Source organism: Daldinia vernicosa, assembly GCF_022497035.1.
Source record: "Daldinia vernicosa strain CBS 139.73 unplaced genomic scaffold F5Y00scaffold_28, whole genome shotgun sequence".
NCBI classification, from domain to species: domain Eukaryota; kingdom Fungi; phylum Ascomycota; class Sordariomycetes; order Xylariales; family Hypoxylaceae; genus Daldinia; species Daldinia vernicosa.
The window spans coordinates 355,560-380,787 of NW_025953944.1; the positions used below are offsets into that span (position 1 = coordinate 355,560).

The window sequence follows — 25,228 nt, forward strand, 5'->3', positions numbered from 1 at the left end:
TGATTGAACAGGCGGGGTTGTAGACGCCCCCTGGCCTCCGGGGCCAGTTCCCTGAGAGGACTCACTCGACGATAGAATAGTTGAGACACCTGTAGGCGTAAGTGGTGATGATGAGTTCAGTGTAGGAGAAGACGAGGCTAAGCTGGTGATAGCACCAGTCCCTGTAGGGCTGCCTGTCCCTGGAGAAGAGACTACAGTACCCGTAGTCGAGTTACTCAGGGGGAACGGTGCAGAGGACGTATTTGGCACTACAACCGAACTCGTTCCCACGCCCACAGACTGCGTTTGGGTTCCCAAGGAACCAGACTGGGGTGGTACTGTAATTGCCCCGCCCGTTCCTGTGGGTGTGATTGTTTGACCAAATGACCCAGTGGTAACACTGATACTGCTATTGGAAAGTGGGAATGGTGCTGTTGTTGTGGAAGATCTCCCACTCTCGGTTAGAGTGCCAGATGCAACAAGACTACTGATCTCCATACTAGATACCGATATTGTGGATATTGATGATGTAGAACCAGTTGTTGGGAACAGCGTAGTGACAAAACTTGAGCTAGCAATAGAGAATCCTGAGCTTCCTGCTGTAGGCCCTTTGCTGTTCGTCACGTTTGAGACAGGAAATGGAGGTATCGTCGAAGAGCCCGAGATTGCAGAGCCGGCTGATGAAGGGACAGTTCCAGATGATAAAGTCTCTGTGCCAATGGTACTGCTGGGACCACCCTGACCTGATGGTCTAGTTTGGGATAAAGTCGTATTGGATAGAGAGCTAATAGTCTCACCCGTGGAGCTTGCTTGCGTAACGCTGCTTCCAGTTACTAAAGATCCCGAAGTAATTGACTGCAAACCACTTTTAGACGCGGTGGGCCCTGTAGGGTTGACATTAGATGTTGAGTTCGAGGTAGGAAAAGGCGCAGAAGTCCCGCCGATTGAAGGAGACGAAATACCCGATGAAGCAGTTGGGGACATGCTTGCTGTTCCCAATGTACCTAAAGAGATAGTTTCCGATCCAGAAAGTACTGCGCTTTGCGTTGACTCTGGGCCAGAGGTTGGCAGCCCTGTGGACCCGGGCGACTCTACACCCGACGAGAGTCCATTTGACGGTTGTGACAAGGTACTTAGACTACTTCCAGTTATAGCGGCTATACTAGAGGTGCCATACGTCGTTCCATTCTCAATAATAGTCCTAGTAACCGAAATGCCGGAAGATATGATGACAGTCGTAACTTCTTCTCCCGTGCTCGTTCCGGGGATGGTAATTTGGCCTCCTGTATTTTCTCCGTTGCTAATAGTAGACGGACTGCTTTGACCCGTGGTGGGAGGACTACCTTGGCCCCCGGGGCCCTCACCTATACCAGTACTACTAGTTGTGCTTAATACTGTGGTGTTAAAAAGACCGCTCTACGGATATGCTTGTTAGTAAGGTCCTATACTATAATAAATTTGTCCTATACCCTCGTTTCTGTATACCCGAGCCCCTATATGATTATGAAAAAGGTTTCAAAGATATGATAACATACCAAGGTAGAGCTGGGCACAGTAGGAAGAAACGAAGTAGGATTGCCAGAAGAAGGTAAACTGCCAGTTGAAGTTGCCAAAGAATTCGACTCTTCGGGAAGAGTAGACGTAAGAATCGAACCGCTTGTCTCCCCCGTAGTTGACGTCGGCGAAACACCCGTTGTACTAGGCACGCTAGACATAGACATGTACGAGGAAGTATTTGTTACGGATAATGACCCTGGGCCAGACGAGACAGATTCCCCTCCTGGGCCAGGAGTTGATGAAACTAAAACCGGGTGAGTGCTTATACTGCCAAACTAAGATAATAGTGTAAATACCTGAATAGAAAGTCGAACCATTAACGAAGCTTGACGCATGGCTAGATCCCTGAATACTTGGTGAATTTGTACTGAGGCTGGGCTGGGTTAAACCTGACGAAGAAGCCTTGGAGGTGGAGGGCGGAGGGGGAGGAGAGCCATATCCCCCATATGTGGGAGTATGATAATTGTATCCACCGCTTGGGCCATGCTGAGGGTCGTCGAACAATTCGTAGTCAATTTTCTGAGTGTCTATATCAGAAGAGGAATCACGTTGAATATCAAGTTCATCCCCTTGAGGCACTGCTCGAGTACACGGAAGGCTTGCGAATAGAAAAGCCACCGACACTATGTCAGCAGCAAGCGTCAAGGCTCTCATGATGGTAGATATAACGGGTGTCTAATAACAGCCCGGAATCTACAAGATGGATATTACAGATGTTTTAAAATATGTGTGGGTCGTAGTAGTACTCGACGGGAACAAAAATGAGCGTAGACGGTCCGTAGTAAAGGATTAGAAGAAAAAGGAAAAACGAAGGAAGGAATACTAAGTAGTGATATAGAGGAGTTAAGGGGGAAATAAATAATGAACGTGTTTCATGGATTGGATTTCTTTACCCGGAAAAGAGAAAGTTGGCGGAAGGAAGGAAAGGACTGGGACGGATGTGGACGGATGATATCGGTAGATAACTGAGCAGATAAATCCAATCGAGAGAAGGAGGTAAGTTATACTGGGAAAGAACAAGGTTGAGATGGGGCAGTGTAGTAGAAGGAGCTAGCCGACGCGTTGATACCTAGATGTAGACCGCTGGTGCTTCTTTCGAGGGAAAGAGCGGCACCATCGAGAGAGATTAAGTCGAGACAGCCTCTGGTTTCCACCGAGAGGAACGGTAACAACCCCACTTTTAGGTAGTTAGGTATCAAGTATATACAAAGTACTGAAGTATATTACGTGTTTGGCCGTCTGTCCGTCTGTCAGAAGCCTTCTATATCATACGAGGATGGCGGGATCAAGAAGTAGGTTACGGAATCTGGTTTATGTTCGGTGCCCTCTCGCACTCGCCGCTCGGCACGGAGCAGGAAGCACATCTTCTCCTATTTTACAAGATTTTACAAAATGTACACATCAAACCCCGTTTAGGAATGTCCTGGATGCGTGTGTGTACGTGTATCTTTAAGGACTATGTGATGAATTCTAATATCTAATATCTTCAAATACGACTAACAAGTAAATCTGTCCTAGGTAGCTTGTAATATATTTGTAAAATTTTAAAAGTTGCAACACAAGGTATCATTTAAAGACTAAGAACAGGCACTTTGCAGTTCTGTCAAACCTCGCAGCTTAACATCTCTAGATATCTATCTTATGACTAACTATTACATAGACAATTGCGTTGATCAGAGAGGTAGCCCATTCCGAATATGTCTCTTAGAAGGTAGCCAAGAAGATAGAGACACTAAAAAAGCTCGTTTGAATCGGGAACGCTACCTATCTTCTAAGACGTTTTAATTTAACGACGCCACAGGAACCCCGAGTTCTAGACATACGAGGTCGCTACAAAGTCCCCCTCTGGGTCATCTTCCCCTTGCTCTTGCAGAATTCCAACTCACTTGGACTTGTAGCTTAAAAACCTGTGAGCAATACGGGATTAAGTAATGAGTACTGTGTCGTCCCCCTGTGGCATGTCAATCCTTGTTAAAGTAGTAGTAACACCGTGTAATATTACCTCATACAATTCACACCAGTTCGGTAAGAAGCTAATGTGACATATGTCGAGCGACCAAGATCCCTCAAGATCGTGATATGGAAAATTGAGCTCAAAAAGCTACCTATGGTTCTCCGAGAATCTCGCCAAAAGGGTAAATAGGTAAATTTACCTCCTGCAGTGGCTACACGATGCTTGGGGACTAAACGAGGCTATATGCATAAAGCTGCAGAGAGCCTTGACAAGTGGTAGGTGCCAGACGCACCTAACCGTTGCATAAATTACCCATTAGATGTCCCCAAGCTCTCTCCTGTCTAATCCTGCATGATATGAGTACAGTTAAAAGAGACCCTCCGTTATCACCTAACCTCGAGAGATTTTCATCTTGGATATCTCACTTGTCTAGTACCTAGGTATAGCAGGTAGGCAGAAGACTATAATAATAGCTGTGTGGATTAGGTACGTCAAGGTGGATAACATTATCCATTCCTCATTCCGCATAGATCGGTGTGTACCACGTCTAGAATGCCTCACTGCATCAATTCCCGTAAAATCCCTTTACTGGGGCGTGGAGCAAACCCGTAAAGGTTCTTCCCCCGGACTGGAACTGGGGCTGTTCTAGAATATCAGACACAGTTCCCGTGGTATTGACGTGTTTCGTGTAGATTAATCGAGATTGTGTAGTTTTCCATGCACTATGTTCTGAGACAAGTGGTCGGAAGTTGGGACAGCACGTGCAAAACCCCTTCTACTTACTTATGGTATGAGACATAAAACAAACGCCTCAGCGGACATTTAAAACTGGGAATATGTCTACCCACTTTAAGTAGGACCCTGTGTCCAAACGTTCTATGTAGTAATGGATGACATCCCGATGCACATAAAGACAGATTGGTACAGTTAGTTCAGCGAAGTATGGTGACTAGTTCCGAATTATAATACCGATTTATCTGTGATACATGGACCTGAGCCACAGATACACTGCATATGTAGTTCCGAGTGCCTAGTGCCCATTGAATCTTCTAAGTAGTTCGTTTAACTGAAATCCCTAAAGCTTCACGATCTTACTACTCCTCGCCTGTTGTTTTGCAACCTGAATGGTAACGAATAGCACAAGTTACCTGCCTCAAGACTTAGTCAAAGTCTTACCAAGATGCAGGTCGGTTATGCATTGCTGTGCCGGATCTTCGATGCACTTAATCTCGGAGGCGTCGGTCTGGTGCGTCTTTCGTGCAACCCTACTCGGCCTTCTTCGCAGATTCCCGCAGGTTAGGGGCAGTGCCCTGTGTCATCTCTGTGTTGTTCTGCTCAATATCGGCTGCCCAGAGCGCAGCACCCACTAATACCAGTTGTAAGCCGTCAAGTATTGTTGCCGGGGCCAAATCAAACTTACCAGTGTTGGTAAATGTAAAGAACATCGACACTATAGGTATCATTTCGAGGAGAGTCGCAATTATTCCGAAGCTATAACACAACGTAAGCTACCCACGTGAAATTTATAGTAACCATTCGGTACTTACGTTGCGTATGCAGCGGAGTGGCGTTCAAGCCAATCCCGTTGTTGAGATGGCGTCCACCCTTTCAGTTGGAAATACTGTAACTAGTCAGGGGTAATAACAACATAAGACATATCGGGGAAGACGAACTCGGTCATGGATGGAACTGCCTCTTGTCCTACCTAATGGATACGTTAGACTATACCTAGTGGCTAGTTGGTAGGGAAGATACATTTACTTACCTTGGATAATGATAAATATGACGGTGCCGACGACTGAAGATGCGCTCTCATTAGCAACGAACACTACATCTCGATTTATAAACATACCGGGAATGAAGTTAAGTGGAAGATACATAACGTATCTGATCAAGGCCTTTGGGGTAAACTTGGAGAATGGGTTTTTAAGAATCTTGCCCAGCCTTCCAATCGGGTCTTGGCCAGGTTTCAATTGTCGCCCCTCGCTAACAATACCGATTGCGCCCTTCGCAACGAGTGTACCGTCAAAAGTGTCGAGAAGTGCATCTTGTAAGAGAAAATTGCGGGAAATAAGGTTAACAATAGTAGAGCTCTCGTTAAGTATAAGAAGCACGGTGGTAAAGACGGCCAAGGGCCCGTTTACGAAGACGAGGATTGCTAGCTGTGGTAGATAAGTGAAGAAAAACATGGCCGCTGTAACTCCTGCAGTAAGCCCTAGAGTAGGCAATATGCGCGAGTAAAATGGTTTCCATAATGATCTATGTGTAATGAAGTAGATAATACCCCTATTGAACTGTTAGCTCCCGGTATTCCGGTAGTAAATCTAGCTTAAAAGGCAGGCTTTGATACCGAAATGGGTACAGGTAAGATCCGCTTCTTGCAGCCTCTGACAGGAGGACTTTTGCTTTCTCATAATCTTCTTTCCTATAATGAAGTTAGTTATATGAAATCATTTAAGCTGAAAGGTTTCACCACATACGCCACCTCTTGGGCTCTGGCTTGCACGTTGCTTGCGAAGCCACTAGACATTGCTAAGACCTTAGTTAGATGTTGATATTAGATATTCTAGTAGTATGATATGTAATAAATTTTGTCTTCTTGTAAGTAGTAAGTTGGAGAACTTAAAAATATAGAGAGATGGATAAAAAGCTGTCAAGTTATAATACGTCAAGAATTGATTTCGTTTATTATAGAATGAATGACACGTGCAGTTTGTCAAATTGAAGAGATGTTGTCGTCATAACGCACAATGCGCCGGGGACCCCTGTCCTATCCAGATCGGCTAATGCGGGCACAAAGACCCCCACTTGCCCCTTTAGACAGGCGCTTTGACCATTATGTAGGACACATCAAGTCCATCATCCTATACTTTGGAGTTCATATACAGGTAGTTAAGGTCTTATTTATTGATATTCAAACCAAACATACTGAATTGGGTGGCCCCGAGGCAAATTCATTCATCTAATCATGTCGACTTTATAAGATTGTAACTTATGGTAACTGCTTTCTATAGGCAGTCTTCTGTACCTCGATATGTCTGGCACTAGAAACATAATGCTATCAAACACTACAAAGCGCAAGCGTGAAAATTACTATTAAACGTACACATTAACTCATGTTGCGAGTTCCGATTATTATAAGAAACACCTGTTACATAAAAGACATCGAGTCAGACTTGTATTCACCATAGCCATGTATAGTGACTACACAGGGTATAACAAATCCTCATCTAAGCCCGTAGGCTAGTAATGATGCGGTCTCTACAACCTAATAATCTACAATCCATTGACTAATCCCATAGATGCTAGCATGTAATTCATGCTTGCTCGCCTCTTGCAAAACTAGAACGAATCCTAGAGAAGAGTTCTGAAGGTCTGATGCGCCTACAAGCGCGGTAATCCTGTCCCTAACCATTAACCTTGTTCCCTGATGTTTTGCCAACCCGTAACCAGTATATTAAAATCATGTCGCTGCAGTGACCGAACGCCGATGGTATCATGTAGAAGCAGATCGTACAGGTGAGAAAACCTATTCCCTCCCTTGGCTTTCTGTTTCTTCTGGTGTTCGCCTAGACCAAGATAGAAGCCCGTTTCGCATACTATTCCTCAGTGTGCTGAACCAACCCTCCTGATGCGGGTGGTGTAATATTGGCGCGCCTTGCTCTACGTCGGAATTATCCGTGCGTCCGATAGGGTCGTCAGGAGATGAAGAACTGCTTGCTTGCACTTCTACATCTTCGTCGCTATCATCCTGATATGGTTCATACCGAGGGCTGGATGACATCCCGCGAGCAAGAGACCGGACAACATCGCCCTTGCAAATGGGACAGGTTCGCCGTCGTGTTATTAACCATGGTGTTCTATCATATGTTAGTTGTATCTTAAAAGCTGAAAAAGGGTGAACTTACATGCAGTCTACGTGGAACTCATGTCCGCAAGGTAGACTCATAACTTGGCTGACGCCGTCAACATATTCCTCTAGACATACGACGCACTCGACTTGTCTGCCCATGTACTTTTTCCATTGGCTTGTGTGTTGTCCATTCCGTTTCTCATGCTCGGGACGTGAAGGGGGTTTAGGTATTGGGGAGGAAGATTCAACTTGCAGAAGGTCGCCAGCTGATGGCACACCAGTGGTAGTCCGCGATCGTGGTCTAGACCTCGACGGACTATGTTGATTCTGGAGTAACGGTGTTGTCGGCGACGAACTAGTAGGTGATGGGACTCTAGACGTGCTTGATGTGGACGCTACTGTATGGTACGTGCGTACCGGAAGTCGTTCAACTACTGATTTTGGTGCCCTCCATCTTCTTCGCCTGATGCGTGCTCGTAGAATGAGTAGGGCATAGACTACTGTGAGTGTAATAAGTGGACTGATGACTAGAACCAGGAGTGTGTCGAAAAAAGGACTGGCGCCACTCGAGGGGGTAATGATAACCCATAGACCTTCCCGTTCATCGGCATCAGGGAGAGAGCTCCCAGGATCAGGAGCAAGCTTCCCATCATTGGCTGTATTAGCTGGCTTAGGTTGGGTTTCGACTTTAGCAGAGCCCGCTCTATCACCATCCCCGAATATCCTAGAAATAAGACCACCGTTCGATGGAGCTAATATCTTGCTATTAGTAGACCCGATAGCGTCAGACCCTTTTGCGGGCATACGACCTGCGACATATTGTCCGCTGTTGGGAGTAACCATCCCCTTAGTTTTCGCGTTGCCGTGTTGCTTCGAGGCTTGACTAGACCCCAAATTCGGTTTTGCCTGCTTGTTGCTTCTTCCTACCGAATCTTGTAGTTCATCATCTTGGTCGGACGATCCGACTAGGTCTGGGTCACGCCAGTCTTCCACGCCTATCTGGAAATTATCATTAGGGCCTTGCTTGGATTTTGACTTTGAGGCACCATCTAGTCTAGCCTTTGATGCGCGCTCAAGACTGCTCTTTATGATCTTGTCCTTTTCGTCCGAGAAGTCTTCAACCAACACCCAGTCAAGTTGGCCACTGCTAGGCGGACGGCTGCCGCTTGATGCCAAATTATAATTGGAATTAGGACCCCAGCTAAAAATCCTCTTGATCCAGCTGGATCTTGAGTTCGACAGTCCATCACCTGGCGACGACGGCTTTTTGCTTATTGGCGTTTTTGCGCTTTTAGATTGAGGATTGGTTTTGATGGATTGCGCTGGAGAGGCCGCTTGTCTTGCCCTCCTGTTCTTGCGGGCCTTCTCGGACTGCTGCACTTTCAAAGAAGGTTTGCCATTCTCATCAATTATATCTTCGATGAAGCTCCCGGGTTGCATCATGAGTGAGAGTAGATAGGCGGTCGTACGAGACGTAAAGATGGAAGGGATGGTAACGTTAGACGTATCCCCGTGGGCGTACATCTGTATTAATGGGCCACCTCTCTGATTGTCTCCGACAATTAAAGCAATGGCACCTCGTCGTTGGGCCCACTTCACTTTCTCGAGAAAACCGCACCCACCACGACTTAACAGGACTATCTTACCGGCAATCTCAGCTCCCTCTTGTATCGATTGGATATCCGCATGCCCCGAGCTTGAAGAACCAAGCGCATCACTCTGTGACGTGGTTGACTTGTCAAGTTTCTGGTGGAGGTAGTCATCGGTTCCGTCGTCCACAGGCTTAACCTTAGATTTAGAATCGGACTTGGAGGTAGCGGTTCGATCGACTAAGGGACCTTTGGAGTTGTCTCGTTTCTGATTCTTATTTTTCTCGACAGCAATAGCGGGTTTAAATTTATTTTGGATCTCCTTTACGGATGGTTTCAAGACGGCATTCGAGGTGCCATCATCCCAGCCGAGTACATCACTGCATCCTAATTCACCTTCGCCCTCCCCATCTTGTGTAGACTCCTCGGTAAAACCACTACCGATCCACAGTTGACCATTCAAGCCGTGCGTTGGTAATGGAGGTCCAAAAGCAGCAGGTCTTGCTGCGAATGAGGTGCTGTTGTCATCGGCTATGGTGATAATAGCGTTAGGCGGGAAAAGGGTGAAAGGTGTCGTGAAAGAGAAGATGGATCTGAAGCCGACAAAGCCAGACTTCTGTACTGGCTGGCTGGAGGATATAATGGGGGCGGGGCGCCCAGCGGATGTGACGGCACGACATACGAGGAAGAGGCAAGCAGCGAAGAAGGTAACGAGGATGATAATTCTTGGTGGTCGCATATTTGCGGTGATATAGAAGACCGCAAAGAACTGTTTATTAACGTAGCTGGCAATTCAGCTGCCCAAATTCGTAGTCGACCATTCGTAACGAGTAAGCGTACTAATAGAAGCTAGTATCGCTGAGGGGGCATGAAACGTATTCAAGATAAGTCGAGTCCGAATAGAACGAAGTGGGGGGACGATAGAATAACGAGACCACGGAAAAGGAAGCACAAGATAGAGATAAGACAGGATTTAAAGGGAAGATCTATAAAAATCCAAGAGACCTCAAAAAGGCAAATTGCCCTTTTAAAACTAGGATGAAGAAGACTTTAGAATTAGACTTGGGCGGCAACGATGATGATAGTAATAATAGGAAGGATTAGGATGCGCAACTGCGGAGTTGACGGCATTGTTGTACTTACATAGATGTAACGGATGCACAGATGCACAGATGCATACAACAGGTGGTGGGACGTAATTACCTAACTGGAACTGCGAAAGTTAATAGTGAGGTCAGGATGTCAGGGTGGCAGGGTGGGTAGGTTTCTAGCGGGCTCGAGGGTCTGAAGTGGGTGCATTTTAGCATGGGGCCACCCAAAGCATACATACTCCAGCGGGGCTTAGAGCTAGATTTCTGAGTTGGTCGATTGCTACATTAGGTTAGTTGGGGGAAGTAAGCGCGTGCTTGCGTCACAATTTTGACGGACTAGCGCGAACATTAAAAGTAAAAGTAACGCGATCCCCTTTTCCTCTTTTTTTTTTATCTTTCAATCCGGCCAGGCTTGAGCATGTGCGCTTGATCTGATGGTGATTACCGACGCGACCTAGATACACGGTCCCTTATATACATAGAACCTAAATGACTCTTTAGAGCCAAATGACTTCTCTTGGAAACAGCCGAGAAGGTGGGTGGACTATGTATACCGAATGTTTCGCAAGGGAAAATGATCTCATCGATCACACGAGCAAACACGCAATAGCAATTTTATATTCTTCTTGGTCCCTTTTCAATACCGGACAAACCCATTTTTAGCAATCCAGTCGAGATCAGCATATTGCTATTGCACTTCACAATTTCAAGATCGGGAATCTGGTAAGCTCACGGGTATCTTCACATTATAACCTTCACGCCCACCTACACAGATTGAAGTCTATCCTATTGCATGGTACACTCCTAAAACAACACACCAACCATCATAGCCCTTCCTTGCCATTATTTAGTTTTCGAATAGCCACTACGAACTTAAAAAAAGAAAACCGAGCTAAGTTCCCCAAATCTGTCAATTTGTACGCCAAATATTTTGTTGAATATGTTTTAAGAATTTTATATACATGAGAATTTACATTAAAAGAGTTGTGTTGATATTATTACGCTTTATATCCGACCTCAAAGTTCACAATTCTGAAGTGATATATAGTGTAAACTATCAACTCGCGCGAATTAGTCCGTTCACAACATGGTCCACACATGGGAAAACATTAATCGTATATTTAATTGCGGTCTCTCCTCGTTACCAAACTCACCGCTCCGAAAAGAACCGCTTTTAGAAGAATGTCTGTATGTATACGAGCCGTGGAGGGATTTGATTCGTTTAAAGTCAGAAACACTACCTGTTTCGGCAATTCTACTTGCGCGGCCAGAAGAATATTTATTTACCTACCTTGTAAGGATAGCTATGACTTCAATTCGTAAACGCTTCTATGATCCGAATCTTGGGTAAGTGTCTGTTCCCCAATTTCTTATTACGGATCAGACTTTCAACTTATCTTTGAGATAAAACGACTAAGGTGCGCACTTCGAATCCGAGTGAGGGGTTGTCTATCTAATCCGTGAATTAATATAGCAACTTTTCAAGAGATGGGGAGATGAGCAGTGTAAAGTTTATTGAATGAAGGCGTCCTAGCTCATCATATCTCCAAGTCAAACATCCCACCAGATAAGTCAGTCCTAAGATACCGCGTGGGATATGCCATCAACGCCATGCCATGCCTCGTTACGCCGTAATATGCTATGATGTGCTATGCGGTGCCGTGCTACCTATGCAACTATGTAATGATATCTTCCGTACGCCACTAAAAGAAGGACGAATGAAACCCAAGTTGATACGCTTTTTGTGATGCTTTCGAACCATGCGCAAGTCGATCGACGCCATCTCTTATTCGGTGTCTGTTGCCAAGGTCACAGTGCCGTCCTTACTAACCACTTTGCCTCGGTCCCACTCTCTTAAACCTCCAGCTTTGGTCCATTGTACGTCGCTCTCGTCCTTGGTGTCGCCCTTCTCCCACTTCTTGATTTGTTCTTCAGTGAAGCCTGCAGACCGTAGTCTATCCGCTCCTTGTTGTTTCCACTTTTGTCGATCACGAAACGCTTCTACCGCATTATCCCAGTCATCTGCGTCTTCCTGCTCGGGCGTAACGTCTTTACTTGGATCGTAATCGAGAGCGAAACGACCGTCTATCCCAGATGTGGCGGCGTTAGCACCCCGTCCTCGTCGATGAACAGTAGAGTTTTTAGCTGGCGCAGGGCCAATGATATCGTCTAAAGGATCCGAATCAGACGAGTCTCGGGAAGATTGACGCTGGGTGCGCCTTGAGGTCCTTGATTGGTGGTGGTGGCTTTCGCGCCGTGGCGAACGTGCCCTGTGCTCGCGCCGGTCTTCTTCTCTCCCCTCATCTCGGCGATGGGTTCGGTATGAACTTCTATCGCGTTCCCTCGAAAGGTCCTTTCGACTTTTTTCTCTTCTCACGCCCCTATCACCCTCAGCGTGAGGCGCCGCTGGATCTGAAGCATGGCTGGTAGACGCTTCAGTCTTTTCAGTCCTACGCCTCTTAGACGAGCCTCCTAGAATGGCAGCGATATCACCTAGCATACGCTTTCGGGTGTCGCTGGGTCCGGGCTTGCTCTTGCGCAGTCTCCGCTCTTCTTCCCTCCGCTTCTTATCTTCCGCATCTTCGAGGTCACGAAGTTTTGCCTTAGACTCGGCACTTTCTTTGGCAAGAAGGGCTCGATTATGGCTATTGGTGTCACGGATGATATTGTTGAGGAATCGGGTGTTAGGTTTAGGTTGGTTTGCAGGACGCCTGGCAGGTATAGCTGTTAGCTACATGGTACTAGGGACAGACAAGACGGAGAAGCAGAGACTGGTGACACAACAGTGAATTTATGCATAGACTAGGCGCTTACTTATTAGATTTGAATGCATCTAAACCCATCGCAGAATACCTCAGAGAGCAGTCCTGGGCTTCCTTAACCAGAAGCTCGGCGACTTGGTCGTCTGTTAGTAGGTCTTCGGGAGGCATTTTTGGTTGCTTAAGGGGATCTAAGAGGAATGAGTTGAATATCGTTAAGAGTTCAAAAGATCGTTAAATCAGCGCAGCTAGTCAGCGGGGTGAATGGTCCAAAGTCAGTCAAATGGACAGCAATATACATGTTGGACAAGTGGGTCCATGTCCCGTCATTACCTAAATAAAGGAACTTGCCAGCGCGCGCCAAACCTAGGTAGTTACCAGAAAAAGATTTAAAACCCATGTCCTGCTTGCCTGTTTGTCTACCACGCTTATTCTTTATCTCTTATCAATGACAGGGTCTCACTTCTCACTATGCCAACTATCCATAGCCCACCTTTCCTTTCTTGGATGAAAGTAAATACCTACATACCTATTTACATCCTTGTATTTACACACTCGAGTAACAAAAGCTTCGAACATCAATACTAGGTATATAATAAAACACGCGACGGATACATTCATCACAATGGCTCCTCCTTCAGCTGATGATGTCTTAGCTAGGTTACGGGCACTTAGCGCTAAGCAGGACATCACCATCTTAAAGCTCAGTGAACCTATATCGGCTGCGATCACACATCTACAGGATGTTCATCAGCGAACATCTGATGTCTCTAATTCATCCCTTGACGCAACTACACCGTCCTCTCTTGAAGCAGATTTAACACACTACCGGGAACTATTCGCCAAGTTGCGCTTTAGTTATGTAGAACAAGTCTCCAAGGAGAAGTTCATCCGAGCTATAGTGGGCGATCCACCTCTTATCGTCAGCCCCCAGGAAAACCTGGATCTTGAGAAGGAGAATATAGAGGCAAAGGCCACGTTGAAAGCCTTGAAAACCGAGGTCGCATCTATGGTTACCGAACTTGAGGGAAAAGCGAGGGACCTAAGTCGAAAATATGAGAAAATCAAAGTCGAGACAGTCAAGTTGGAAGAGCTTCCGCGCAAAATTGAAGACCTCGAGAATGCAGTTGCAGAGTTAAAGAAGACGCAGAAAACGGGATCAAATCCAAACCCCGAGCTAAATCTGCCTCTAGCCAAGACCTTAGACCTAGTCGAGTCAAAAAAGCAGCGAAAAGCTGAATTGGACAGGCAATTAGAACAACTACAAAGTCAAGTCCCGAGGAAAAAGAAGGAACTAGATCGATTGCAAGCTGAGCTACAGCCGCTCGAGACAAAGAGGCAGAATAGCAAGACTGCTGCAAAGGAGGCGCAGAGACGGAAGGAAGCTGCTCTTGGTGGTGTCCAAGATGATCTCGAGGAGCGGGGACGCTGGTTTAGGTCAGCAGAAACAGGTTTGAAACAAGTGTTGGAAATAGAGAGCTGAAGTAATATCGCGGTTCTATCGTTTAATGGGCGTCTGGCGTCTTGAGGCTTCTATCGGATCTTTTATTGTACTAACATCACGGAATGATGTATGAGAGGGAGGCATATCAGGGGAAGCAAACACAGGCTTGTAGAGGTTATACGGCTATACGGGCTTCTCCAAGAAACAAACTATGAAAGTGATTTTATGGTATCTTGATACTGCTCTAACTACGACTCAGATTCGAATGGGACTACGTGGGTCCGCATAGGCAGCTCCAAATCATGTCTATTTTCTCCAGATAGATCAGCTTCATCCCGTAGATCTATATTATACCCCATTTCAACCGTTCCTAACTTCCATAGCCTCAACCTTTTACCGAGTCACCATACGAATACGGTCTTTCTCATATAGCGCTTAGAGTTTACACAGTACTTACGGTTGGGTCCATATCCGAATCAGCCTTGATGAGATCGGCCGCCTGCGAAGCGTTAGTAGATATCTTTGTGTACGCCGGGCGTCACTTACCTTCTCAGCAATAGCATAGACACTCTGGCAAGTGTTGGCCCCAGGTAACGTAGGCATGATACTAGCATCAACGACCCTCAAATTCTTCACACCGTACACCTTTAGACTCTCGTCAACCACACCTCCAAGCTCTCTAGGCATCATGGCGCAAGTTCCCGAGGGGTGGAACTCGGAAGGACTGAGGTTCTGCGCCAAAAAGCCGGCCAGATCTTCGGGCTCGTTAACGTAGTCGGGTGGCTGTACTTGCCTGGGGGACAGCTCCTTTAGTCTTGTCTCGAAGAAATATCGCTTGGTGAACCGGAGCATCTCGATCATGATGTCGAGATCGACAGGATTGGTAAGAGCCCTATAGTCAACTATGGGCTCTGTGTCGAACGGGTCTGCGGGGTTGATGTTCACTGTGCCGCGACTAAGGGGATGCAAATCTACTAACGTGCCCGAGGACCCAGCTCCAGTTAGGACGTGGTTGCTAGAGAATGTATGGTAAGTTACTATTATCATCGTCGAAAGCGTCGAGGTTAAGAAGCAAGCTCAAGGCACATGAAATACTCTGGCGCGTGTCATGTGTCCAGACATTTTATAGGGGTTACTTACTAGAAGGCCGTGTTCGAGGAACGGATTGATGCCGCCATCTTCTTCATTTGCGCACTATACCCTATTGATCGATGTCAGTATTTTATGGCCTTTCTTTCCTTGTCCCTTAACATAGAGTGTTCGGATAACCTACCAGCAACAACTGTTGGATCGGTATCCGGGGGTAGCTGAGCAGCATGGTCTTGATTCTCCAACTTGGACGCTATGCTTTCAAATCTCTCAGGGGAAATTACAGGCATGCCTAGCCATGCTGCAGCATTGCCAATACCCATTGAGTATGGTCCTAAAATGCATCAAAAATCAGGTTAAGGTCCCGTATTTATATTGTACTCAGTGACTTACCCGTCTTATTGGTTCTCCATAGCTCCTGTGCCCAGTCGGTGAAATTCTTGTTTCCACCAAACATATCTAATGGACTTGGATGAGTCGTAAGGTTCCGGACTAGAATGGTTGTTGGTTAGCTTCCAATACACATCGTATAGGGGTTACTTACGAACAATGCTCATGAGGAGCATTGGGTGATCCTGGAAGTTTTGGCCGACGCCAGGTAGATTAACAGTCGTATTTAAGCCGGCTAACTCCAGAAGCTTCTTAGGCCCAATTCCGCTGCGCTGCAGTAATTGGGGAGAGTGAATCGCGCCCGCGGAAAGTATTACCTCACGATTGGCCTTGACTGTGGTGAAAGTGGTAGCATTGCCATTCTTTTGTCGGAAAACAACTCCCGTGGCGGTCCCCTCTTCGAGAAGAACTTTCGTCACATGAGACTGCGTAACGACATCATAATTCGTTCTGTTGATTCCATCGTAATGTCCAGTTCTAGCATATGACCTTTGCACTTTCTTAGGGTCCATGAAAGTCGGAAACCAGTAAATACCTGCCCTGCCTGCACCACTGTCAGGGGGGAACTCAACACCAGGTATATCTCTAAAGGCCTCTATTTGTGTAGCTGAACCTTGTGTCAATAGACAATATTAACCTGGGCAGGTGAAGTGGCTTACTTAAACCGGGCCACTGGAAGAATGGCCATCCCACGTATACGTTAGAACTGTTACCCCAGAATGAAGTGTCAAACGTAAGGTTCACGGATTTCGCCACGGCGGGGTCGGGGGGCACGAAAGTAAGACCCTTGATGGATTAGCTGAGGTATCATTATGAGGAACACGGAAAGCCTTACCTTCTTTAGATAAGGTAGGAGGCCATCCCAAGACCAAGTAGAGCTATTACTGAAGAAGCTACCCCATCGATCGTAGTCTTCTGATGTTCCTCGAACGGTCATCATGGCATTAATCGCCGAGCTGCCGCCAACTAGGTTGCCAGCTATAACGGCTGTGCTCCGGTTCTGTAGGTTGACTTGAGGGACCGAGTTGATCTGGTACGACCAAGTCGGACCCATGGCAGCAGTACCAGAGAAAACTTGGTTAATTCTAGGAGAGTCGACTTGATGCTCGAGTGTAAGTAGACCTATTCAACGTCGAATTCTTTATCATTGTGTAACCCACCTACTTTGCCATTTTCAATGACCAAGACGGTAGCTAACGTTAAGATATCAGTACGCATAGTTCAATGTTGGATCTCGCCGAGACTCACTTTTACCATCCGCTGTCAAACGATCTGCTACCGTCAATCCGGCAGTTCCTGCTCCGACGATCACATAATCATACGAATGCTTCACCTGCGTTGAGCCGTTCAAGAACCTCAACTGGAGCTCCGATAGGCGGCGTGCCTGAGCAAACGGCTCAGCTACCGCGAGCAACAGAGTTGCGAAGAATCCAAACCTGGAGACCGAAGCAAAAGACATCATGGGAACCTTGATCTCCTAGCTATATACGAAGCTTGAGCTCAGTCCATGATGGGCGGCAGCGGGTATCATTTAAGTGATCTATATTTTAACGGACTACCCTAGGTCGACCCCCCTCACCCCCCAAACAAAATCTCTCTTTCGCTTCAGGTTGCATGCCAAAGATGAGAAGGTAATATACATCAATGTATCAATAGACAACACCATCAAATACAAGCAAGTTGAAGGTGAACTCCTCGGGCCGGAGCCTTGAATGGAACAAGGGAAAGTTATCCGGCCCTAGGTCATGGCTCCATATATTCTAATATCTCTATAGATGAACTATAAAGTATGAGTTCAGTACATTGGATTTAGTCAAACCAGTAAGCCTCAAATCATCGGCAGATCTCGCGAAACCAGCAGATACCCCCTGCATCAAAACGTGGTATAGGTAGATATATGTCACCTAAGGCTGAGTATGGATTGCGGGGATGTTAATTATATGTCAAGGTCTTTTTCGCTTAAATAGAAAAAGATGTGTCAATTTCCCGGGATCACTTACGCTGACTAGAATTAGCCGCCAATATAAGGGGACGCGCCATCTACAGTATACACGACGTAAGCGCCTTTCTATCTTATTTTTTTTTAATAATACACCGCAAAGGAGCATGGGAACGATGTCTACGGTGGATATCTTCCAGCGTCTTCGCGAATTAGAGTGCTGCGTGTTCTATTGCCGGATAACTTTAGGAGACTCTACATTATGATATTGCCGGCCTTTTACATAGGTAGGAAACTTGCTCATGTCTGGTACTTGGAAATCATATGCCAGGATACACAAGCTTTCAGAAAATATCACGATATATCCCTACATAGTGCGGACATTATGCATAGTAGATAGAATGGAAAACCCAACTTACTTCACTCGCGAGACAAGGAATCACGTCTAGAGCCACCCAAATATGAGAACTCCTTCTTTAGTGGCTCCGCTGGTCCCTTCGCTGAATTCATCAGCACGAGTACCTCTCGTTCAGCCGGAACGGCTTCCGGGCTAATTCCCTGCCTTATTAGTTCGAAGTCGAACATCATATGGCTTCCATAGTGTGTTTAATATCTCGACAGCGTTGCCACCTAGCCGGGTTCCGCTGTTGGAAGAATGGAACCTTACTAGCCTTAGTAATTATATACTATCGCATATTTATATCCATCCAGTAAAAATTCATAATACTGCTAATCGTTGCCCTCTCGGGTAATTCGCGTCTTTCAAGTTCATTTTCACGGAATAGACCATCAAGAGGAGTATTGGCATTCAGTTCTAAAGACTTCATCTGATCTACTGTGATGGAGCCCCTTTAATTGGATCCAGTGTTATTGACGACATTCGAAAGAGCATATACAAGTATTCAGCCACATATCAATTATGCCTGAAATTCAGGTTCTTGTAAAGCCCCAGATATCACCCGTCTAGTAGCCAAGATACACTACGACGATTTAATCAGCCGTAATGCAACTTTGTTTGATACGCCATGTGCGTCTAGCTGCCTGCTGCGTTTATATTCTAAAGGTCAAAAATACAACCTAATAGGGTAGCCCTAAGCAAATGGTATTTTCACGAATAGAAAACGGGTCTGTATTGAATACACATGTCAGGTTAGTTAGTTTATTTACTATTCAAAAGTTTTAGCAGTGTGACCTCGAAACCTTCGCGATCAAAATCCTAGATAATTCACAAACCGTTTAAGATAATGCAGTGAATCTTCATAGCCGAAGAAGAATGACTTATGTAGGTATAAATCACGTAAGTAACAATGCTCAATACTTCATTTCTCTATTTTATCAAATTGTTATTTTATTTGCTGCAGTTAGGGGACACATCAGGAGTTCACATTCACAATAACATCAACCCCTTGTTCCCCACGACTGATCTGTCCTGGACAATTTACATACGGGCTACAACAAAAAGTCTACAACACTAGAACCCATTTTTAGACGCAAATAACTCTGGATGTGGCCCCTTTCTTCTTTGTTACCCTGATAATAGTAACAGGTATATATTGCTGTTCTATTCGCAACGGTGAAAAAGTGTCGTTGGCATTGCCTGTCTCTAGTCAACAAAAGCCATGTGTACCAAAAATTCCCAGCCCAATTAATCGTATCAGTATTTGTTACAGGCACTTAATCAAAGCCCTGATCTGTCCTAACATAAACTTCCCGGTAGCTACTAATTAACTAAGCCAGTTGCCTCCAAAGCACCTAGACGGCAAAGGATCACATATTCAACACAGTTGTACAATCGATGCTGTAGATTGACAGTAAAGATCAATACCATCATATTCGAAAACGGAACTTTGGTATATGCTCCTGGACTTCATGTTCCCGATTTATATGGGCTAAATACTCCAAAATTGCAATACATCGTCTCCGTATAGTATTTTCATATAAATATCTTCATCTCTTGAATTTATGATCAGTCATACCAAAGATCATCATTCCTGTCGATCCACGCTGCCTCTTCTACACCCTAATATCCTTTGGGGCTCCATACGAGAGCATGGTGCCAACCTAGATGACACGGTAGATCCCATTCTTTGGGGGTCAAGATTGAATAAATTTACTTTGATGGAAACTACCTGGATCGAAAATCATTATTAATAAAGTTACAGAATGTTCGATTACCATTCACTTGAAGGGTTAGGATCATGATTAGGATATCAATACTGATTAATTCGTTTCTCAAGTTTGTACCATGAGTCATGGCATGTAAAAAAACGGTAGTCACAACTTGTTAAGTGAATATTATGAATAGCTTAGCCCAGATTGGTCGATAAAACGGGTCCATACGAATTTCTATGACTGGCAGTGAACTGATTCTGGATATTGACAAGAGCTTATGAATTGATCTTGGTTGATTGTACACAAAGAGATATCCATGAATTCACATGGAATAACACTGATTAGGAAATAGCAGGCTCCTGATTCTGATTTGATCCAGATCGTCCAATTACACGAAGAAGGAAAAAATAAATAAAACAGATCAAGTAAAGATACATACTGAGAAGGTACATGATTCCCTAATTTGAGGAAGGTCCTCCCTTTGAATCAGTGTCCCATCACCCCATCAGGACATTCATGTAATGATTGTACTGAAACTTGAAGTAGTGAACTATGGAATCTACTTACAGGTCCTCAATAATATGAATGCTAGGCAATTGCAGTGATCGTTTATATAAATAGATCAGCCTTGATTGGCTGTAAAATGTTTGGCTTGTAGTTTTAACATAGCAGGCGCATATACATGATATAGTATATTCGGATCAACCAGACTTGGGCCTGCCTCGAGACCTAACATCTCAATTAGGTAAATTTCAAGCACTGATTACTCACATAAGAAGGTATGTACTCCACGAGGGGGCAAACATACTCATGGTACTTACATGTATGAGTATAATATGTACGTACAAGGTGGGTTTATCAAGTACAATTCCGGGGTAGGAAGTTGCGGGCCCCCCTTTTCCCCCCTTTTCCCCTTAAGGTGATACACATAGTGCTTCTGCTCCTTCCGTAGGAAATATTCGGGGCCACAATTCCTGTACATGCCTCAGCTGATATCTAAAATTCACTTGTTGAGGAGCACCTCTACGTACCTAAAGTACCAAGTATTGGCCTCCTTCTTGATTAAACGTAATTGTGGTAGATATACAACATTGCCGGCGCAAACTATTTAAAATCACCAATCCCCCCAACCTTTCCTCCAGTCCTACAAAACATTCCTTCTTCCCCAGTCTTACTTAAACCTGTTCCAATTCCGTGTCACTCTTGGTCATCCATACAGCTCTCTCTACAATTCCGTCTACAACATCCATTCGAATCTCATCTACATCTATCATCTCTTGCCACAACTTTCGTTTACAACTCTTGATTCAACTTTCTCCATTGGTATTTGGAGTTATTAGGTGAGTGCTTCGATTATTCCTTGCCTACCTAAGATTAGTATCTCCTTGCCATACTTACCATCAAATGGTGTGGTCTTGATGCGAAGAAAACAATCTTAGGGAGGCAACTTAAATATTGCAGTTCAGTTCTAACATCTAACATCTGGTTACACAGTTGGAACGATATCTTGATAAGCTAGAGATATTGATACTCTGGCATCGACGTGAGACGCGCCCTACTGATACTTCAGTCTTAGCACGCGAGTTCTTAAGTCTTGTTGCTACAACGCGACTTAGTATTGGTCAAAGCTCTAATCTGGTAGTAAGTATTTCTCCCCAGATCCATTCACTGTTAGCTTGCAACTTGCACATCCCATACCTTGCCGTCCTTTCCCATCCCACCCCACTTTTATCAACTAACGTCGCTTCGTCTGTAGCAACAACTTTTGAACATTGACCTTCATCCATCATACCATCACATCTCGGATCAGTAACTGCAAACACTTGCACTTCTGTCTCGGTAAGTCCATTCATTTTGTTCCCAAGTCTTCGTCGTCGCCGTGGTCCTCTTGTTGCCCTAGCGTTTCGCCATATGCGGAACACTAGACGCATCATCCCCAACTTCAGTTCAGGTGATCTTAACATCTTGTGCTGCCCCGACGACTTGTTTTTCCCTCCTCGCAAATGCGTACTGATCCTGCCAGGCACACAAAGCAGTTCTTCATCTTGCACCAATTTTGTCGACTGCATCTCGAGAAGCCTCGCTAGTAGTAAGTTCATTCCTCTCATCGTCCATCATCATTTATTCCCCATTCATTACCGCATCTCCCAATAAAAGATTTGTCGCGCAGTTGCAGTCTTTTCGCCTCCTGTAATCACGGAAACTGTGTTGTCTTCACCTGAGCCATCAAACATTTACCCCTTTTCTACCCGCAGACTCAGAAGTCTTCGTCGTGTTCCACCGACGCATATCCTCTGCTGCTTGAGGCGCCCGCGCTTTTCTCGGTCATCCTTCATCTTTGTCTCTTGCTACCACATGGTAACGTGACTATCTCGTCTTCCTTTTTTGTTTCTTGTGGTCTTATCATTAGACATCATCAAGACGCGGCGCATATTCGATTTGCTTAGCCTGCTTGCTACAACCGGCTCGCGTTTGTACTGATTGATGCTCATTATTATAGGTTGAGACAGGAACTTATCGCAACCTGCAGCAACTACATCCGGTGAACCCTCTCAGGATGTCAACTCTTCATAAGAAGCAGTCTGCCATTCTTGGCACTAGGACGCCTCGCGTTGTTCCGGAGTCGCCTACTTCCAAATCCGACCAAGGTAAGTGTTAATTTTCTTTTGTGGCTTACTGAACAATCCCACGCTCTTATAGTAAATGTGATTACGCTGACGCTTTACTGCAGGTGGAGGTGGAGGTGGAGGTGTGCGCCTTGATGTAGGCCTTGACAACCTCACTCTTGACTCTCCCAAGTCGTCCATGTGAGTTCTCCCTCATGAATGGAATAACTTATCGGTCCATAACTGCTAACTCCATCTCAATAGCCACCAGAAGAGCCCTGTCCGTAACGGTCACGATTCACCCCTTTTCACGCAGAAGCATTCCAACCTTGATGAGCAGTAAGTCTTTTTAATTCGTGCATGTTGAATTCAACCAGCTGACTGATTCCGTTAAAGGAATGATGTTCGCTTCCAGCTTGGCAAGGTCTCCGACGATGGAGATGTATTTGAATCTCCTCCTCGCCCCAGCGCTCAGGTCTCGGCCACGGCCCCTATGAACATGCTCGGCTCAACCATGCAGGGTGTCATTCCCACTATGCAGCCGGTTCCCATGTTGCGCGCCCGCGCTTCTGATCTGGGCAACAGAGCCCAAGTCGCTGGCGTTGATGCCCAGGCCTTCTACCCCGCGACGGCATGTGTGTTCGTTGCCAAGTACGTGCCCATAGACCCCCTATCTTTGACTGTAGGTGTTTAAGATCTAACCTTTCAACCAGCCTTCCTGAATTCGTCCGAGACGCACGTCTTGAGGTGGAATTGACCCGAGCTTTCAGCAAGTACGGTATCGTTTTCGTGAAGATCCGTCGCGATCAACGAAACATGCCGTTTGCATTCTGCCAGTATACTGTAAGTGTTGCTGGAAACTAATCCCGAACTCCGGACTTAGCTAACTAAGAGACCAGAAAGATGAGGATGCTCACAATGCGGTGACTCAGGGTCGTGGAATCCTGATCGAGGGCCGCCCTTGCCGCACCGAGATGGTGAAGGCGAACCGTAAGCAACCCCCTCCTTATTAGCAATAGAAGCTTGTCAGCGCTGACTAGCACCTAGGTAGCTTTGTCATCTACAATGCTCTTGGTGACGAAGTCACTCTTGATGAGGCTCGTATTCATCTAAGCGGTTTTGGCCCTCTCAGCAAGTGCGAGGAACTCCACCCTCAGATACAGGAAGCTATGCGAATCAAGGGTGGCATTTTGGTTGAGTTCACCAACTTTGATCCCAGCAGAGATGTTATTTCTGTATGTGACTCCCGCTTTAGCCAGATTGTCTGTCCGCGGTCCACTAACAGAGCTCTAGGCATATCGTCATCATCCTTTGTACCGCGTCATCGCCTATGATCTCAAGAAATCCGTGCAGGCTCCCAAGATCGATCCTGATGAAGCTTGGCTCCAGCGATATGAGATCGACCGACGCTCTATCTATGTTGGCAACCTTCCGATAGATGATTTTGATGTCGAAATGCTTCTTACCAAATTGGCTGGTGAGGTGGGCGACGTCCAGAAAGTGCAAATCGTCCAGAAGGATGGCCGAACTAGTTCGTATCCCTTCATTTCTAAGGAGAGACTGATGCTAACCGGATTCAATCTCAGGCCGTCAGGCTCCTATCGCCTTTGGTTTCGTTGAGTTTGCCCGCCCCGACATGGTGGATCTTGCCGTAAAGCACTTGGTAAGCTCCCTATCAGGTCACGAATCCGTATGCCTCTTGGTTCTGGTTGACTGACTTTTATGCTGTAGAATGGAAGGGTTATGCGTGGATGTGTGCTTCGCGTAGAGCGTAAAGCTAGCCGAGAGCCTCAGGGTATTCGTCACATGCAGTCTCGAACCATGCTCTCCAGTGCCGTCAACACCCCTGTTCGTAGCGAGCACGCTGAAGGCCAGAAGCAGACTATGGCTAATCTGCCCTCCGAACCCGCGACCCCGTCGCACATTGCCGCGGTAGATGCCGCCGCACCTTCTTCTGCACCCTCTTCTCAGGTGCCCCAAGGCAGTGCCTATGGCGCAGCGCCCATCGCAGATCAGAACTATTCAACCCCGTCATCCTATGGCGGAACTTCGTACCAGGCGAACCCCCAGGCCGGCACTGAGACTTTTCCGGCAACTCCGCAAGCCACTCCGGGAATGCTGAGCCCCTTGGCTTCGTACTATCACACACCTTACTCTTGGATGACTCCCTATCTCCAGGACCCCAACTTCGCAGCCATGTATTACGGCGGCGGATACTCTCCCTCTCCCATGGGAGCTGCCCAGGGTGCTCCTGGTGCTGATCAGGACGATGATGGTGGTGAAGATGCCGCCACTCCCACCAAGCACAGCTCTGGAACTGTGCAACGACTTGGTATCACCCGAACACGATCTGAGAACTCTTGAACATGTCACTCTGCCAACTCAACCATGTATTCCGAGCACTGTGCACAAAGAAACTTCGAAGATCTGAAAGCTTTGCATTATTGCTTTTGTGGTAACTGAGGACATCGACTGCAGTTATTGCAATCTTTTTGCTTCGATACTCATAGACATTAGGCAAATGAGTTGTTAATAGGGGTTCAGGTGGCGCTTGATTAGCCATCAACTGAAAATATCCCACAACCTTGTCTCCAGTCTTTCTTCTTCCCCCCTTTTCACGATCTTCTTCTTTTTCGACTCATTTGATGACATGGACTAGGATAGATTAAGTCTATCTAGCATGGACCAGCTGGCCATACTTGTCCTTTTGTCCTTTTGTCCTTTTGCCTTATGTACTTTAGTTCATTTTCGATCTCCGCACGGCCAACATCATCATGATCGAATCAGAATCAGTGGCTAATATGCTAGTTGTGTTGCTTGTACTTTTGATAGCTGTTTCCTTAAACTTTTCACTTTTCATAATAAT

At 45.9% G+C, this 25,228-nt stretch overlaps 6 protein-coding genes across 6 annotated transcripts; 2 read left to right on the forward strand and 4 right to left on the reverse strand.

The window, feature by feature from the left end:
* Window positions 1–4,421: 4,421 nt before the first annotated feature.
* Window positions 4,422–6,211, reverse strand: F5Y00DRAFT_239444 (uncharacterized protein). The gene is made up of 8 exons (XM_048008072.1): window positions 5,971–6,211; window positions 5,841–5,915; window positions 5,343–5,776; window positions 5,256–5,288; window positions 5,164–5,195; window positions 5,038–5,111; window positions 4,911–4,981; window positions 4,422–4,856 (listed from the first exon to the last, which is right to left on the reverse strand). Exons 1-8 carry the CDS (start codon window positions 6,018–6,020, stop codon window positions 4,756–4,758), a joined length of 870 nt encoding a protein of 289 aa, XP_047864137.1. The 5' UTR covers window positions 6,021–6,211; the 3' UTR covers window positions 4,422–4,755.
* A 667-nt stretch (window positions 6,212–6,878) lies between these two features.
* F5Y00DRAFT_95302 (uncharacterized protein) lies at window positions 6,879–9,953 on the reverse strand. The gene is made up of 2 exons (XM_048014367.1): window positions 7,399–9,953; window positions 6,879–7,350 (listed from the first exon to the last, which is right to left on the reverse strand). Exons 1-2 carry the CDS (start codon window positions 9,669–9,671, stop codon window positions 7,020–7,022), a joined length of 2,604 nt encoding a protein of 867 aa, XP_047864138.1. The 5' UTR covers window positions 9,672–9,953; the 3' UTR covers window positions 6,879–7,019.
* Window positions 9,954–11,809: 1,856 nt separating this feature from the next.
* Window positions 11,810–12,953, reverse strand: F5Y00DRAFT_262846 (uncharacterized protein; the record flags this gene model as incomplete). Its single annotated transcript, XM_048011449.1, has 2 exons — window positions 11,810–12,734; window positions 12,838–12,953. The coding sequence occupies 2 exons, from the start codon at window positions 12,951–12,953 to the stop codon at window positions 11,810–11,812; spliced, it is 1,041 nt and encodes a 346-aa protein (XP_047864139.1).
* Window positions 12,954–13,177: 224 nt separating this feature from the next.
* On the forward strand, window positions 13,178–14,023 carry F5Y00DRAFT_239454 (uncharacterized protein; the record flags this gene model as incomplete). The annotated part of the gene is made up of 1 exon (XM_048008073.1): window positions 13,178–14,023. A coding segment is annotated over exon 1 (614 nt), but the record flags the coding sequence as incomplete, so codon positions are not given.
* A 443-nt stretch (window positions 14,024–14,466) lies between these two features.
* Window positions 14,467–17,164, reverse strand: F5Y00DRAFT_270400 (putative GMC oxidoreductase; the record flags this gene model as incomplete). The annotated part of the gene is made up of 10 exons (XM_048012607.1): window positions 14,467–14,725; window positions 14,773–15,241; window positions 15,367–15,427; window positions 15,500–15,649; window positions 15,709–15,807; window positions 15,860–16,312; window positions 16,365–16,491; window positions 16,541–16,803; window positions 16,866–16,898; window positions 16,954–17,164. The coding sequence occupies 10 exons, from the start codon at window positions 17,162–17,164 to the stop codon at window positions 14,669–14,671; spliced, it is 1,923 nt and encodes a 640-aa protein (XP_047864141.1). The 3' UTR covers window positions 14,467–14,668.
* Window positions 17,165–22,313: 5,149 nt separating this feature from the next.
* Window positions 22,314–24,726, forward strand: F5Y00DRAFT_262849 (uncharacterized protein; the record flags this gene model as incomplete). Its single annotated transcript, XM_048011450.1, has 10 exons — window positions 22,314–22,404; window positions 22,488–22,563; window positions 22,627–22,701; window positions 22,759–23,013; window positions 23,076–23,205; window positions 23,262–23,352; window positions 23,410–23,597; window positions 23,656–23,893; window positions 23,949–24,025; window positions 24,094–24,726. 10 exons carry the CDS (start codon window positions 22,314–22,316, stop codon window positions 24,724–24,726), a joined length of 1,854 nt encoding a protein of 617 aa, XP_047864142.1.
* Window positions 24,727–25,228: the final 502 nt, after the last annotated feature.

Bases quoted from the DNA above. Each gene is read 5' to 3' on its own strand.
- F5Y00DRAFT_239444 (XM_048008072.1), bottom strand. From the start codon at position 6,020: ATGTCTAGTGGCTTCGCAAGCAACGTGCAAGCCAGAGCCCAAGAGGTG. The intron at 5,289-5,342 runs GTATGTTTATAA...GCGCATCTTCAG, and splicing joins TCCACTTAACTTCATTCCCG to TCGTCGGCACCGTCATATTT. The intron at 5,112-5,163 runs GTTCGTCTTCCC...GACTAGTTACAG, and splicing joins GCAGTTCCATCCATGACCGA to TATTTCCAACTGAAAGGGTG.
- F5Y00DRAFT_95302 (XM_048014367.1), bottom strand. From the start codon at position 9,671: ATGCGACCACCAAGAATTATCATCCTCGTTACCTTCTTCGCTGCTTGC. The intron at 7,351-7,398 runs GTAAGTTCACCC...AACATATGATAG, and splicing joins GAGTTCCACGTAGACTGCAT to AACACCATGGTTAATAACAC.